General features: G+C 39.1%; 1 protein-coding gene across 7 annotated transcripts; it reads left to right on the plus strand.

The window, feature by feature from the left end:
• Nucleotides 1-1,664: 1,664 nt before the first annotated feature.
• On the plus strand, nucleotides 1,665-17,696 carry LOC129731379 (cytochrome b5-related protein-like). 7 transcript variants are annotated; one of them, XM_055691345.1, is made up of 8 exons: nucleotides 1,756-1,887; nucleotides 1,944-2,447; nucleotides 2,523-2,777; nucleotides 15,987-16,261; nucleotides 16,325-16,716; nucleotides 16,773-16,964; nucleotides 17,024-17,245; nucleotides 17,302-17,696. In XM_055691345.1, the coding sequence occupies exons 4-8, from the start codon at nucleotides 16,001-16,003 to the stop codon at nucleotides 17,594-17,596; spliced, it is 1,362 nt and encodes a 453-aa protein (XP_055547320.1). In that variant the 5' UTR covers nucleotides 1,756-1,887; nucleotides 1,944-2,447; nucleotides 2,523-2,777; nucleotides 15,987-16,000; the 3' UTR covers nucleotides 17,597-17,696. The 7 variants fall into 7 exon arrangements, with proteins under 7 accessions (XP_055547319.1, XP_055547320.1, XP_055547322.1 ...); XM_055691347.1 differs by lacking the exon at nucleotides 2,523-2,777 and having other exon boundaries at nucleotides 1,944-2,191; nucleotides 2,323-2,447; XM_055691346.1 differs by lacking the exon at nucleotides 2,523-2,777.
• The last annotated feature ends 362 nt before the right edge of the window (nucleotides 17,697-18,058 follow it).

Consider the following 18,058-nt stretch of genomic DNA (forward strand, 5'->3'; position numbering starts at 1 on the left):
AATAAATATAGCGGTATGACTATTTACATATTAAAAAGTTAGCGATTAGCGATTAGCGAAAGTTCCGCTAATGTGGGTTTAGCGTTTAGCGATTATCGAGCTAAATTTTCCGGTTAGCGACTTAGCGATTAGCGTCGCTAAATTTTCGATTAGCGGTGCCCACCACTGCCAATTTCTTACTTAAAAATTTGCATTGTTTAGCGTACTGCGTGGCATTTGGCGCCGTCCTATTCAAAACCCTCGTGTTAGCCAAGTTCAGATCCACTTTGGGCAACAAAAATTCACGGATCATGGATCGATATCGTTCGTCGCTGACGGTAACGTTTAGTCCAAGGTCGTCTTAAAAGAAAAACGGCTTATGTCCAACAGAGTAATTTTGGTGATTATGACTATCATAAAATGGCCACATACAGGCGTAACATATTTTCCACAGAGTACGAACTTTGATAATATATTTTCACGATCTACAACCGTTGTTCGTTTGTAAGTCGTTCCATAAAGAAACGGCATTTAGATGACACTCGGACGCCATTACATACCAGTGTTGCCAACTTGAAAAAAGATCGTTAAAATCAACCGTAACTAGATAAGTTTTTAATAGTTTACTAATAGTTTACTTATCTCCTCAGGTTGGGACTAGTTTAGCTGAAAATTTACGCGTAGTGACCATTATCCTCAGAAAAATGTTTGTTTATGGCACAATTGTGTTTGTGAGCTCTCTGTGCAATTTCAAATGATTTTTATCAATATTGGGAAACACACGGGCAATCAAATATGCTATGTCTTAATAAAACAGCCTGCGTGTAGAAACCAGACCGATGTCATGGTAACAGTTTCCTGAAGCCGCCGCCGATGATGATGGCGCTACTGTTGGAAATATGGTCATAAGCTCCGTTCATTGTGCCGCATGTGTTACTGTACGGATTTTTTGCGTGCTTCTAACTATATTGAATGTTGGGCTATTCAGAACGTGTTGAAACATGTTTGAACGTGACCATTTATGTCCTGCACAAAATGCATAAAACGTTCAAAACAAAACAATCGTTTTTCGCTTTCTGCATTTCTACACACCACTTGCAGCAACAGTTGATCTCGCATGGACGGTGTTTAATCGGCTGTTTCGCAAGCACTGACAGCCTTTTGACGTATAATCGAGCCAGATAGCCAGAGAGAACGGCTTCAAGCGAAATGTATGGGGATGACGTTCGTGACAGGGATGTGGTAGAAACACTCTTAAGATGTGGCGGGAAGGGATGATTCAGATTCTTTTCAGTGAACTATGTAACCAAAACTTGAATAAACTGTGACAAATTAACACGCCACCGGTAGACGGCCCGACAAGAAAAAAATCCGTTCTCGAATTCTAGTGTAAAACTAATATTTTATGCAACTTACGTCAGGACGCAACTCAATTTTCTGCATCATCGTCGGTTTCCTCAGCTCGTTTGCTCCAAAGCGAGTGAGCGGCACCAAGTGTCGTTTTTTGCCGGTTTCGCAGTACATAAATTCGCCAACCGGCGTGGAAATGCGGTACGGAACAGAAAGAAAGCCACAGAGAGATGAAGTATTAAGTTGCGTAAGGCAATTGTTGCTTTCGCTGACGTTTGCCGGGAGGATGATGCAAAACGTGGGCCGTAATTCGTAGCGCGCATGTACTTAATGCGTCTCGGGTCCATGTCAGTGATTCACTATAATTGTTCGTATGTTTATGGTCAGGGTAAAAATCTTCAGACCAGGTATGTGTCCCCTGCTAGCTGACAACTCAATGTCACATTTTGCTGCCGTGTATTTTATTGTTGCGAATATTGCTGTAACACGTGTTACGAGTGCGTTGCGTTCAGGAAGGTCAAGTTTTGGCTGTCTATTTGGGAAATACATATCTGAAAGGTATGTGCGTAACGTTATAAACACACACTATTGTTTTCGTAATTTTTTGTTTAAAGGATTATGGCCAACAGCATGTACTGAAATTCCTAATAATGCAAATTTTGGATACATATACATAAACAGTTGAAGGTCGCCCAGAAACTCAAAATAATGGTAGAGAAGGCAACAATTACATGGGGAAATTTGAAGAACAATGTATTGATTAATGTTTCAACATAGATAAACTGTTTGTTTCCATTTACCAAAAGCTGTATTTCAAATCGATGCAATAGTGTAAAGGTGGAAGCTATTCTGTTCGAAACAGGTGCCATTAATCGACAAAACATATCCTATTTAGTAACCGGTTTTCGGGGTCTATGAGCTGAGCTGAATTTGTTTTTTTGAATATTTTGCATTCTGGACTGCAAGTATGCAAAGCCTGCTTTTATTCTACAGATACCTAAACCGAGAAGAAGTAAAAACTTGTTTCAACTAATAGCTTATCAAGCATAGTTCTCGGCGGAATGAAATTTCATGCTGTATTTTCATCGGGAAAAAAACCTCATACCATTATTTTTAAGGTAGGTGTTCAATTTTTAACATTTGAAATGCTTTACTAATAGATATGAACTCGTTCGTTAAAATCGATGAAGCAGCACTGGTGTCGAAGCGAAAAACGCCAAGTAACGTGCTCCATAAATTGCTATTTTGTTTTGTCAAGGTACACCCTATATTGGCCCCCCCAGTAAGGCTTATCTACTGCCGCTTCGCTGTGATTCCGTCAGTGTTGATTTAGTGCAGTCACCCTAATTCACGGAGTGTTCAAGTTGATTTGGCGAATCGATGGCAATCAGTTGATCTTGTTCGCGTGAACGCACCGGACAGTATTTCGTTCGCTGGTGGCCTAAAACGTGAGTTAGTTTTTCAAAGCAATCCATCATCCTCGAAGCTTAATACCGTTCAAAATTTACTCGTTAGCAAATGGTGTACTGTGTCCAAATACTAAGTTGACAGCATATTTGTTGGATTTTATAGTAACATATATTTCGCCAGATCGGAAGTTTGTTACGTTTGATTGCCGTGGATGCTGAAACGGTTGTTACCAATTGTTAAAAAAAAACACGAAATAGGTGTAATTCAAGTGATAAATTACGCAAATACAAATTTGTATATAGGTACCGGCAAGTACAGGATGGTGGCGTTAAGCTAATGTTTTGATTTACTTTGATTGATTGGCATGAACCAACTTTAAATTTTTCCATCAACAATAGGCTTCAATGCTAAAGCCGGTTTTCGAGCAAATTTGTTTTCATAGATTTAGCAACATTAGTTAGAATCCGGTTACACCAGAACGATCCGAATGACATAAAAAACATAAATCTTCAACTTCTGCGTGGTAAACAAAGTTTGCTTTCGAATTTGAATCAGCCGGCGGCGTTGTCGCTAGACAATATAGTCATAGAACAATATTAGAAAGGTTATTCATCTGTTGTTTTTATACTTTGACCACTTAATAGTAGAGCACAATTTAATTGTATAAGACTAGAACAATCATTAAAAATGTTAACATTGAATAATTCTACCTACATAACTTTTTGGTTGCATCTGAAAAATATAATGATCGTTTATTCTTTCGTTCCTTGAACAAAAGTTGATGAAAAAGAAATGATTCGGACTGAGTGGTACGAAAACTCTATGAAACAAAATTCTCCCATCGAATCTATTGTTAACCAATGAACACTTGTAATCAATTTGTTTCCGCAACCGTTAGTAGTAATTAAAAAAATAGAGCAGTCTTATATTAATGACTAATCAGATGCTGAAATGGCCCAGATGAGCTTGAATGTAAAAGATGCTAAAAACTAATGAATACTAATTTGTGTAGGAGACCTTCTCTTATTATGTAATCTTTAGTTTTTAGTGGACTACAAGCTCAATTCATCACCCTTTTAACATCATTTCAAATTGCTGTTTATTCTCTGTATTGTGATTGTGTTGGCAGTTGAATTCTAGAACATTCATAAAAATTTTAGGGTATATTTTCTAAAGAAATAAAAAAAAATCAGGTAACCCTTGCAACAAGTATTTATAAACTGTGAGCGTGTTACTAAGGAGGGTGGGGGCAAGACGAACATGTTCAGGAAATAGTAATTTTTTACGTGTGAAACATCATATTTTGTGGGACCTTAATCTCTTACATTATAGGTTATTACAAGCACTTCGATGCGTAGTATACTAAGGTCGCTTTTTACGCGGGTTTTTTACGCGGATCCCGGAATTCACGCGGTTTTTTACGCGGATTCCGGAATTTACGCGTTTTTTTTACGCGGATTCCGGAATTTACGCGTTTTTTTACGCGGATTCCGGAATTTACGCGGTTTTTTTACGAGGCACGTATCCCCCGCGTAAAAAGCGACTTTAGTGTATTTGGTTTTGCAAATAAAAATCGTTTTCTATAGTTTTTAAATCAATAAATAGTTGATTGCAAAATTCGTTTTTTTTAGTGTGCGGGTGAAACGTACAGGTGGTGTTGGTAATACGGACATGTTAAGGAAATTAGCAATAAACGACGAGTTTAGCTTTTTTAATGGTATGAATTAACAAAACGTGAAACGCAAACACACATGAAGGATAATTTGAGGGTTTTCGTTGATTCTGGTCACACTCCGGGAACAGGGTTCCGAAGGGTCATCTTGTATCAGTTTTTCAGAGGTAGTTTCCATATTACCAAACTGAATAGTTTTTTGAAACAACAATAGTTATTAATTATGCAGTGGATTAAATCTTGAACCATTATCAATTTCAGACAGAAACTTTAAATGGAAAAGAAAAACAAAACAAAATTAAGCTCACGCAATTCGCCTCTTCGAAGTGGTTATAGGGATTCTACATTTTACCGCGGTAGCGCGAACCGACATTTTGCAGTCCACTTCGCGTCTAACAGCGGCCAATTGACTTTCGGTGCACGTTTGATAGATGCAATCGAGGCATACCTTAATTTGAAGGAAATAATACTATAAACACTGTCCATTTTACTCACCCTGGTGGTGGACCGTCTTACCCCACCAGTACACAAAATTTTTAAACTCTCATAGTTTTTCAATAACAATATACTTAACCTGTAACTCTTCACGTATAGGGCAGGCACGTTTCAAATAATCGGAAAATGGACCAACACCGAAAAAAACGTGGGAAATTGTGGAAAAAAAAATCTTCTTTTCTGACACGCAAATATTACATCCACACGCGAACTCGTAGCCTATTTTCAAAATTTGTTAATTTTTTTGCACATTTGACAAATGTAAGCATTGGAAGGGCGGTTCGATAATCATCAACTAACTTGGTGAAAAGGTGACCGGGGAAATTTTGCAAAAAAAAATCGCTAAGCGTTTGAATAAGTTACATGTCCGTCTTACCCCCATCTCCCCTACATGAATATTTCAAAACTTTTGAAAGATTTTATGTACAGCTTTCGATGATCTCTTCACGTGTTGCTCGGCTATATAAAAAGTTTACCAAATCAGCAGCGGTATTAGTCTTTCTATCTAATTTCTGCTGAAATCGATCGCCCTGGTTTTATACACCCAACGCAAACGGGGAATATTTTATTACTTTTGGGCTATTTCTTATTACTTTTTGTGTCTTATGACTGCGCATTATACACAAAAAGTAACAAACAAAAAGTAATAAAAATTATGACGGCCACACGCTTGTATGTGTTTCTGCAGGAGAACATACAGCCAAGCACCGAAATGCATGTGTTGGCAAGACTTCACTCGCTGCATTTGTATTGATGCAACGATCACAATCAGAAGACACAATCAGAATCTCAACCGTCAACCTCAAATGTCCAATTAGAAACACTTTCGTTTCGTCCCCCAGTGTTTACTTGAAATGGAAATATGTAATACTGTCTGACCAGAGTTGCCGAAGTTGCGAATATTGTTCTGGATGGGCACGAGTTTTGTATATTCAAACAGGTCCAAATGAGTTTTCATGAACCAATGATTATGTGCTGTAAATAGCTTGCAAGAAAGCGAATGTTTTTATTTTTCTCTAACGCAGTTTACAGATCGTGATGTCATTTTAAGGCGCATTTCAAGTCTTTGAAATCATCAACGTTTGCATACTCTATGACGGGGAAAATGTTGCTTGGCAGCTCTTGTCATATTTTTTCGCTGCTCCGTATGCATACAACGAGCGAACTAATACACGCCCACCGGATGAATTGGAGATTGAAAAAACTTGTAACATGTGCAACTTATGCGACGGTGTGTGGTTTTTTTTGACTTGAGGTGGAGAGGGAGCATTTTTCGACAGAAAAAACGTTGCATGTGGTTGAAACGACCATTATTAGATAGCCGTACTCTCATAATACGTGCTAAATATATGACAGTATGTGTTGTTACTTGACTGGGGAAGAATTTTATTGCTTTTTAAGTAATGGATCTGTTACCTAAAAGGTAATTTTGCGCTATTGCTTCTAAAGTAATAAGGAAAAGTTTTGCGTGTAGTGACAGATCGTAGAGATCCCATTCTTAATCCAAGAAACGCCTCACAAAATTCGGACTTGTATTGCTCCTCTCCAGATCAGCGTCCTGTGAAGCGCAAATTTCGTGCGGATATGTAGCATGCGGGTCCTAAGTTGGTTACGCAATCCGAAATAAGCCCCATTCACTGCCGCAATCCTACTTTTCACTTCATGGTTAACTTCGTTATTACACGTTACTAGTGTACCAAGATAAACATATTCATCAACCACCTCGAAAGTATCCCAATCCATCACCACCACAACACCCGTATCAGACTCTCAGCTAGCCACCATGTACTTCGTTTTAGCAGTGTTAATACTTACTTTTTTGATCCCTTGAAAAGATGACGGAGACGTACATCAGACTGAAGGCTGACGCCGGACGAATTGGACTGGCCATAAACGCATCGAAGACCAAGTACATGGGAGGAAGAGGTTCCAGAGAAGACAGTATCAACCTCCCGCCACGAATTCATATTAGCAGTGATGATATCGAGGTGGTAGACGAGTTCGTGTACCTGGGCTCACTGGTGACTGCTGACAACGACACCAGCAGAGAAATTCGTCGACGCCTTATGGCAGGAAATCGTGCCTACTTTGGACTCCGGAGGACGCTCCGCTCGAATAAAATTCGCCGCCGCACGAAGTTAACCAACTACAAAACACTGATCAGACCGGTAGTCCTCTACGGCCACGAAACCTGGACTATGCTCGTGGAGGATCAACGCGCCCTTGGGGTTTTCGAACGAAAGGTGTTGCGTACCATCTGTGGTGGAGTGCAGATGGAAGATGGATCATGGCGGAGGCGGATGAACCACGAGTTGCATCAGCTGCTGGGAGAACCACTTATCGTTCAAACGACAAAAATCGAAAGACTACGGTGGGCTGGGCATGTCGTTAGGATGTCGGACGACAACCCGGTGAAAATGGTTCTTGATAACAACCCGACTGGAACAAGGCGATGGGGCGCGCAGCGAGCAAGGTGGCTCGATCAAGTGGAAGACGACCTGCGGGGCCTCCGCAGACGATATGGCTGGCGAGCTGCAGCTATGGACTGAGTTGAATGGAGGCGACTTCATCGAACAGCAAGGGACACTTCGGCCTGGAGCTGACTGGTAAGGTAAGGTAATACTTACTTTTCTTCACTTTATTGGCCGACGGACCGTTACCGGTCTAGGGCCGAACGAATTAAAGATGTCCAGCTTCTTCTATTTTGGGCAGCCGTTCTCCAGTCACCTCGTACACCAGCAGATCGTGCATATTCTTCCACCACGCACATCCATCTAGTTCGAGGCCTACCACGAAGTCAACGGCCTCATCCTGGTTCTCTGCTAGAGATAGTTTTGGCGGCTCTTTCGCCTGGAATTCTGGCTACATGTTCAGCCCACTGAATCCTGCCAGGCTGTATTACCTTCACTATATCAGCATGTTTATAAACTTGGTACAACTCGTGGTTCATGCGCCTGCGCCACACTCCATCTTCTAATTTACCGCCAAGTATCGACCGCAGAACTTTACGCCCAAAAACTCCCAGCACTCGTCGATCAGCTTCCTTCAGCGTGTATGTTTCATGTCCGTAAAGGGCCACCGGGAGTATCAGCGTCCTATACAGCGCTAGTTTTGTGCGTGTTTGCAAAGCGTACCAGGATAAATAAACTCATCAACCACTTTAAAGTGCTCTCCATCTATCTCCACCTCAGCACCAACACCACGGGAGCTCCCATGATCCCTGCCAGCAACCATATACTTTGTTTTGGCAGAGTTTATGCTGAGTCCCAACCCCACTGCTTCCTTCCTAAAAGGCCTGAAGGCCTCCTCCACCGCCCTACGGTCAATACCAATGATATCAATGTCATCCGCAAAACCAAGGAGCATGTGAGATTTTGTGATGATAGTTCCGTTTCTTTGCACGTTTACTCTTCGTACTGCATCTTCAAGGGCGAATTTGGACTGTAGGTTAAAGAGCGCATCCCCCTACTTCAGTCCATCCAACGTCACGAATGCGACTGATGTCTCACCAGCTATCCACAAGCATGATTTCGATCCCTCCAGTGTCATACGACTCAGCTTAATTCGTTTCGTCGGGAAACCGTGTTTCAGCATAATTTGCCACAGCTCGTATTTTTTCATTGAGTAGAATGCCGCCTTAAAATCCACAAACAGATGGTAAGTCTGCAAGTTATACTCTCGGACCTTATCAAGGATCTGTCGCAGGGTGAAAATTTCAGCCTGGTATTCGCCGACAAAGGATTCCGTTAACAGTATCACCCTGGAGAACAGGATACGGAAGAGCACTTTGTATGCGGAGTTGAGCAGTTTTTGTAGATTGGGCATATGAGGCCTTTCAACCAGTCATTCGGCATTTGTTCGTTTTGGCAGTGTTTATAATGAGTTTAATTTTTTTTATCCTTTCTGAGAGGCGTAAAAGCCTTCTCCAAAGCTCTACGATTAACATCGATGATATCGATGTCACCCGCAAAGCCTACAAACATGAAAGACTTCGTGATGATGGCGCCGCTCTTCTGCACACCTGTCCTTCGTACAGCACCTTCCAATACTATGTTGAATAGCAAGTTCAAGAGCCCATCCCATTCCTTTAGACCATTCTACGTCACAAATGCGTCCGGAAATTCGCCCGCATGATGTAACATAGTCAATAGTCGTACGTATCAGCTCAATCAGGTTTGTTGGGAAACCATATCCAAGCATAATCTGTGACAACTCGTTGTGTTCCACTGAATCGTACGTCGCCTTGAATTTTACAAACAGTTGATAAGTTGTGTTATTGAACCTTGTCAGGAATCTATCTGAAGAAGAACATCTGGTCCGTTGTAGATAGTCCCGCTCGAAAACTGCACTAGTATTCATTAACAAAGAGCTCAGTCTATGGAACAGGATGCGGTAGAAAATTTTGTATGCATTATGAGGAGAATTATGCATCCATAGGTGCTACCAGTTTGTTGAACCAATAGAAGCTATGTCAAATAAAATTATTAACAATTTTCGATAAAAATCGTTGCAATCCTCAATTGCTACGATAAGCTCTCTTTATCAATTAATTTTAGTTGTAAGTTTACTTCCCCTCTTTTGACAAGTAGGTTTAAATCCCTACGGACGATAAGTCCCCTCATTGCGAAAGCAAACAAATCCCAACAATTAAAATTACAGATTTCTAAAAGTGTTGAGAAGTCACCATTTGTGATTGGACACACATAATCATTACTTACTAATATTTATCATGAATACTTAAGCTACTAGCAAATCCCTCCCTTTCTCTTCCATGCGCTTATGTCATTTTGTGCCAGTACCGACGGTCGCTCTGCATTTACAAGCGACAGCCTACAACAACGCACATTAACGAAGTAAATCCGTTTGCAGACCTGGTTCACTCCAACTGGCTCGTCGATCAGCCTATCAACTTTCCGATTACACAGTGCAACATTTTTCTTGCCTTGGCTTTTATGTATGATTTATTTAAATAGTTTATTAATTTATTTCGTCAAGCAAATGTAGACTACAGTTATAATAATAATACAATGCTTTCTTATATTCTATACATTATTTCCAGTAGTTAGTCGTTTTTTTATTTGATTTCTGCCCATGGTGATGTCGATATTTTCGCAGTGCTGGTTATAGTGACGCATCATGCGATTTATTGGGCCATTTTTTGAGTAGTTTGTTCTGTGAGAATTTTCCGAAAATATTTTACGATTTCTTAATTGACGACTGGGTGCATAAAAATTTAGTTGTGATAATAATTGAGTAGATTGCACGCGTTGAGAAATAATGTCATTGATAAAATAAAGCATTGAAAGATCGCGGCGTTCTTTAAGTGCTTGTATGTCTATAAGCATGCAGCGTGCTTCATATGATGGCAAGGGAAATGATGTCCAATTTAGCTTACGAAGCGCGTACAAAAGAAATTGTTTTTGGACAGATTCAATGCGTTCTTCATGTGTGGCAATATAGGGATTCCATACAATGCTACAATATTCCAGAATTGGTCGGACGTATGTAATATATAATAGTTTGATTGTATATGGGTCTTGAAAATTGTGGCCGAAGCGTTTTATAAAGCCCAGCATACTATTTGCTTTGTTGATAATTGTATTATAATGTTCTATGAATGTGAGTTTGGAGTCTAGGATTACGCCTAGGTCCCTAACGATTTTGCATTTTTCTACTGGTTGGTTTCCTAAGAAAATGTTTGTTGGTGGTGTTACTGTTTTTCTGCTAAAGGCTATTGAATTACATTTTTTAATGTTGAGTTGTAATAGGCTTTTGTTGCACCAAGTGTAGAATACATTAATTTCGTTCTGGAATATTTCGAAGTCTTCTGCATTGGTTATTTCTATAAAGAGCTTCATGTCATCAGCATATACAAGCACATGTATTGACTTAAGAAGAAAGGAAATGTCATTTACGTATAATATAAAAAGAAGAGGGCCCAGGTGGGAACCTTGAGGAACCCCAGAAGTTACTTCTATTGGGTTTGAAAAGGAATTTTGAAAGCGGACTATTTGTGTTCGTTTTGTTAAGTATGACTGCAGCCATTCCAAAAATTTTGTTTCAGTTCCGTATTTTTCGAGCTTGAAGAGTAATAATGGTATGTCGATTCTGTCAAATGCCTTGCTAAAGTCCGTATAAAGAGCTTCTACGTGGTTACCGTTGTCCATTACAGTCAGAGTGAAAGTTATGAATTCCAAAAGATTTGTGGTAGTTGATCGGCCTTTGTAAAAGCCGTGCTGTTGAGTTGTAATTTGGTGTTTTACTTGTTGAAAGATTTTTTCATTAATTATTGATTCAAATAATTTTGGAATGCATGAAATAATGGCAATTCCACGATAATTACGAATGTCAGATTTAGCGCCAGATTTGAAAATTGGCACTAAATATGAGGTTTTCCAGAGTTCTGGGAAAATTCCATTCTTCAGGGACATGTTAAAAAGGTGTTGTAATGGTGTAGATAGTTCTTCTGCCAAATTTTTGAGAAAAATTGGAGCTATTCTGTCAGGTCCAGGACCTTTCGTAGCGTCTAAATTTTTAAGTGCGTTTTGAATTTCGAATTCAGATATTTGATTGACAGATAAAGAATTCGAAAATTCAGGAAAATACGAGAAGTATTCGCGGTCGCGATCTGTTTCTTCATATTTGGTGTAAATTTCTTGAAAAAAAGTGGCAAAAAGACTACATATTTCATTACTAGTTTGTCCTACATTACTGTCAAGATGCATTCGTGATGGAAAGTTGTTACTTTTTAATTTGGTTTTTACGTAATTAAAGAAGTTCTTAGGGCAAGACTTGATTTGATATTCGATTTTACGATTATGTTCTTCATGTGCAATTTTAATGGCTGCGTCAAGTTGACAGCAAATTTCTTGGTAATTTTGAAGATTTTCGCTATTGCTGTCTTTTTTGTATATTTTATGTGCTTTTTGTTTTCTATTTTTTAGGTTCTTCAATTGTGGATTAAACCACACTGGATATTTGTTGGTGTTCGTTCGTCTTCTTTTCTTTAGAGGTACATTTTCTGATATAATTTGATTAATTATTTCATAAAATTTTGATACTTCTACGTTGACATTTCCTTCTTTACAAATTATACTACGACAATTTATTATGCGAAGTCTACGTTTGACTTGTTCGAAGTCAGTTTTGTGGTATTCCGGTACATCCTCGTACTCGCAGTCGCTGGGGTACGAAGTGTTATTCATTACTATTGAATATTCAATTGCTGTGTGGAATGCTTCATTTTTCCAGATGGGAGTCAATGATGCATCTACACAGAAGTCTTCAGTGCAGTTTGTGAATAATAGGTCTAAATAAGCATTTGATGCAAAAATAAATTGCCCCGAGTTTGGACCCATTTCACCGTAAGGGGCAAAAATGGCACCATTTTGAATTTTTGAGGAATCGGAAATTTACGATGTTTTTTCGACGCCAATTTGAATTTTTGATTTGAACTTTGATATTTGACTTTAAAACAAAATGGCGTCGAAAAAACATCGGAAATTTCCGATTTCTCAAAAATTCAATTGATTTAAACAGTGGAACACAAGAGATATTCATAATAATACGATGGTGATTTCCATTTACCAGTTTTCAACGCAAGAAATTCATTCATTCATTGGAAAGTGTTAATCTTCCAGAAATCAACACTAAACCATTTAAACTTGCAGTGTGATGTGACGAATTGAGTCAAGTGCAAAAACACTTGAAGTAATCGTTACATTTTTTTTATAGTGTACTATGAAAATGGCCCTAACGTCACTGCTTATTTTCGATATTTCTCTGCTAATTTTCAATATTTTTGAAGACGGCAACAAGCATCTTGAAGGAGACTGCCCATACTATAGTAATACGTAAAAAAATGAAGTATAAAAACTTGGCGCTTACGTCAAAATGCCAGCCTACGGCAGAGATGGTTAACAACAATCGTGAAAAATTTACTGAATTAGCGCTGGAGCGATTTGAGGAGGATAAAAGGAAGATAATTTTTAATTAACGACGATTTTTCTTCGGTAGGTTTAGTGTAAACTAAATTACAGTTTTGTTTAGTTACGTGTTAAAAAAATGAAATTTAGTGTTGATCCCTAAAAACTAGTATTTATTTCTATTTTTCAAAATACCATTTTTTTACTTCTAAAATTTTGAAGAACTCGCCCCCCTTATTTGAAATTCTGGCTACGCCCATGGTACAAAGTGGATATTATAAATGGCCATTCCCCTGGCCGCGGTTAAGTTCACTAGCCTCAAAACATTGTCGTTAACGGTAGAGTGAATGCTTCCCCTACCAACAACGGGACGAAAGAATTCCCATCGTCGGAATTGTGCGTTCATATCTCCGATGACGTTCTTTATGTCGTGTTGCGTTGCATGCACTGTTTTCTTATGGAGCTCGCTCTTCTCTACGTCGTCGGTGGGAGAAAAATCTTGAGCATCAAGCTCAAGGCTTGAACTACCACACATTTCGGAGTTACTCCTCCATAGTTGATCTGAGCTAGTAAAGTTGCACAAAAAACACATATAGATGACTATTTTGGGATTATTTACCATATGCAATGTATAACACTTCAGTAGCTTCTGCTTTGTAAAGATCGATTATGGTGCCGGATACATCCTTACGATCGGTTAGGGAAGTAAGTGTTACAATCATTGTTGCTCTGCACCTCTAACGACTATAACGGAGAGGAAGATACTATTGTTACCGTGATCAGTGACAAATTTATATATAGACTCTGCTTTACCAAGCTTGGTTAGATAACCTGTTAAGTACCTGTAATTATTACAGACTGGAGAGGCAATCATTCAACGGTGTGTGACTTTTTCCTGAAATTTAGCGTTAGGGAAGGGTCCAGTAGAGTAGGGAGAGAGCCTGCGAATAAACTCTAAGAATAAATGTCCTTCTGACATCGATCGATCTGATTCTACAATTCGCACTCATGACCATTCGCTTGTATGACCGGACTTCGCGACCTTGAGGCTACGAGCTCACCCGAGCACTACGTCGTGGGAGTCAAATCTTTTATATAAATGCTACAGGGTGTTCAATAAGTTCGAATAGAATATCGTGTATTGATGTCTGCTTTAGCCTGATATATAGGCTAACCGACGCGCATGGTGGCGATTTGCTGACATTTGTTGTTTGTTTACCGCGTACGATAAAAGAGTACTGCGACGTGCGTCGTAGTAAATTTGTTTGCGGCACGCAAGTCAGGAGTTCGCGTTTCCTTACAACAGCCGCACAATGTCCAAAATTGTCAGCTGCGGGCGCCAACGTTGGCCAGCATTCCTCCGTGCCACATAAACATTCCGTGGTTCCAGAGCGCCGCGTCGGTGATACTTTGGGACCGTATCCAGGCGTGGAAGGCTCTCACTGGTGTTTAACGAAAAACGTGACCTCTACGGGAAGAATCATTACGTCCTTTTATAGAACCGCACTGGTCTACACGGCAAATATCGTCCGAGTGTGGTGTCGGGAGAATTTAACTGATTTTCTCGATAAGACTTTGTGGCCTCCCAGCTCTTCGGACCTGAATCCCCTGGACTTTTATGTATAGTCGTAATGCTGGTCAAGAAGGGCGAACCAAAAGAGAGCACTATGGACAAATATAAAGAGTTTATTTATAAGTTTATCTAAGACGAGATCTCGATGAACTAGATGCGTGCGATTTTGTTGATATTTTCGGAACTGGGATCACGCCCAGGAACCGGAAATCAACTCCTGATGTCATTTTGTAATTTAAGGTGGTGGTGACTTATGCTTTCTAGGAAGTAGCCTTAAAAGATCAAGATAACATATTATATTATATTAAGGGTGTGCAAAATTTCGCGAAATCTCGAGTTTCTTGAAATTTAACAAAATTTATCGAAATTGAGAACACATTTTTTCAACAAACAATATCAACTTATGGTTTCTCAACCAATTTTTCTGCTGTTATAAGCTCTAATTTAGGTCTAGAGTTACTTCTAAGTATCAGACCCTAAAAATTTTTTAAAAATCTAGCGTTTAATAACTTAAATCTAGCGTTTTAGTAATTTCCGGATTTAAAAAGAAAAATATGCTTAAGTAGACTCTAAACATCTCTTAACCTTCTTTTCAAATACGAATCAACGAAAAAGTTGACCTAAAATTCAAAAATTTTAGTAATTTTATGAAGAATTTCGAGAAAAATTTCGTTAAATCTCGGAAACCTCGAAATTTCGCGTAATTTCGCACAGCCTTATATTATATTATTATTTCCGAAATTCGGACGTTGCAGGCATGAAATCGACCCGGATCTCCGGTTTCAGAAAAAAAACAGCTTAGAATGGTCAGATACAATTCAGTAAGGATATTTCCGGATGTTAAGAGGCCAAAAATCAACTACCATTTTGAAATTTAAGATGTTAACTTTTGGCTTCTTGAAAACAGCTTAAAACCATTTATAGGAACATTTTTCGAACCGGGAACCAGCTTCAGATACCATGTTAAACTCCAAAATGATGTCTTCCGGTTTCTGAAAAAACAGCCAACAATAAGAAAATACTCAGCCTTGAATGAATGCTTAGAGACTGGATATCAACTACAGATGGCGTTTCGAAATCCAATGTGGCTGAATGAGTAGTGATATATAGAAACTGTCATAATTTACGAGTACGAAATTCAGCGCACAGTGCGTGGTGAGTGGTTGTCATTTATGGTACACGCTAGTACAGCGTTACCAGAAAAATCAGGATAATTTTCCATTGAATGTTGAAGTTGTGACCGCGCAGGTTACTATACTTTTTATTAATTGATAAAATAAGCGATTTTAATATAAAATATTTACTGCGATCTTAAAAAAATATAGTTGAACAAAGAAAAAGTGCTTTGAGGAATTTGAAAACGGAATGAAGAATAGTGATTTTTCTCAGATTTATGTAGTTTCCAGAATGTTTCACTGCTACTTAATTGTTGTATGTTCTACGAATCCACAGCTTTGCTATAGACTTTTGGATGAATACGAATCTTGTATTAATTTTCAGTATTTAACGATACTCAATGGCGTGATACCACTGAATACAACAAATAGCTTCACAACGACATTTAACTCCCGCTTTATTTCAGAACCCGATGTAGACATGGTAAACCTGCCTTCAGGCTCAAATGCGACGGGGAATCCCGAGTCCTATTCTGCACTGAAATATGGTGCTGCCACATCGATAACCACGAAAGAACCCACATTTCGCAAAAGCTCCCTCAAAACCGTCTATCGCTGGTTGGAGGCAAAACGCCAGGATGACAGAGCGGAAGGTTTGTGGCGGATTCATGACGATTTGTACGATCTTACCGAATTTATTGGGCGCCATCCAGGGGGAGCCGACTGGATACGTCTGACAAAGGTTTACACCGATTGGCTTTGAGGTCGCACGCATTTTTCATTCGATCGATCTTTTTTCTTTCAGGGCACCGATATAACGGAGGTTTTCGAAATGCATCACATTCGCAACTATGCTAGTCAACTCCTGCCCATGTATAAAGTACGGGTAGCACATGAAAGAAGAACCATTCGGTATACGTTTCATGAGCAAGGATTTTATCGAACCTTGAAACGAAAGGTTAGTGCTAAGTTGGAGACTTTGGATCAGCGACCGGCACGATATTCAGAAATAATTCAGGACTTGTTGATGATTAGTACATTTGCGCTGGCATGGTTCGCGACTTATATGAACAGTTATTTGGTGGCGGCTCTTTGCGGTTGGATTTTAGCTTTGACGATGATTTGTGCACATAACTTTTTCCATCGCAAAGATAACTGGAGGATGTTGATTTTTAATTTAGCCTTTTTAAGTTACAGGTAAGGCAAATTATTGATTTTTCAAGCAAAATGTGTTTCAAATAATACTGTTTCAGAGAATGGCGAATATCGCATGTGATATCTCATCACTCGTATCCCAACTCGATACAGGATCTGGAATTGCTATTCTTCGAACCGTTCTTGTGTTGGTTTGTGCACCCAAAAAAGAGCTTATTACAACGATTTGGGTCGTGGTTTCTTGAGCCCATAGTTTATGCTGTTCTACTTTCTGACGGACTTATCAAAAGGTAATGTGGATGGGTGGTTCAAAATTGTATTTTGCTTATTTCTATGTTTGTTTTCTCAGAATTGTGGAAACTTGTACAACGGAAAATAATACGTTTTTTGTAGAAGATATGATCCCTCTGGTATTGCCCATCTTCTTGTATTCCACTTGTTCCCAAAGCTTAACGACAGTGCTCATTATATGGACGATCATTCTTATTGTAGCCAGTTTTTTATTTGGGTTTATTGGATTGAGTGCAGCGCATCATCATCCGGCAATAGTCCATTCCGGGGATTTACTGCCGTAAGCTGATGTTATGCTACGAATTCAGAAAATACTAAGTTTAATCATATTTACAGTTCCGAGATTGATTTTGGTGTATATCAACTAGCGGCAACTGCGGACAGCTCTGATAAAAAAGTTTGTCAGTTCCAAGTTCTGACGGGATTTGGAGACCACTGCCTACATCATCTGTTCCCGACCATGGATCACGGAATGTTGGCTCAATTATATCCAACGTTTTTGGAAACGTGTGCTGAATTTGAGCTGGAATACCAAGAGTTTTCATGGTGGCAAATGTTCGTTGGGCAGTATCGTCAATTAGCTCGGATTATACCATCAGATTATCTTGTATCGTCTGAAAAAAATATCTGATTTAGCGCTTGCTCAATAACCTATTAATGGGCTAAACGGTTTGTTGCTAGTGTATAAATCTAAAAATAATAAAGTAAGGCGTAATCGTACGTCAAGCAAAAAGTTTAATATATTCATGTTTTAAATTGTTCTGTCTGATATGTAAAAAGATCTATTGAAAATTTCGATCGCATGTCCAGAAGTATAATATAAATCCTTCCTTATGCATCTTCATTGTGTCTAGTTAACTTTACAAATAAAATGCGGTAATTTTTCCAAGTTTTTCTCGAACGATCTCCTGCAGTTCAAGGTTCATTCGCTGTCTTCACGCTCCGTTCTCCATCTGCATTTCATCGAAGATGGTACGCAACTCTTTCCGCTCAGAGACTGCAAAAGCGCGTAGATCCTCCACAAACATAGTCCATGTCTCATGGATTAGCAGTCTGATAATTGTTCTGTAGATGATCAACTTGGTGAATTCTA

Source organism: Wyeomyia smithii, chromosome 3 (genome assembly GCF_029784165.1).
Source record: "Wyeomyia smithii strain HCP4-BCI-WySm-NY-G18 chromosome 3, ASM2978416v1, whole genome shotgun sequence".
Lineage (NCBI taxonomy): Eukaryota > Metazoa > Arthropoda > Insecta > Diptera > Culicidae > Wyeomyia > Wyeomyia smithii.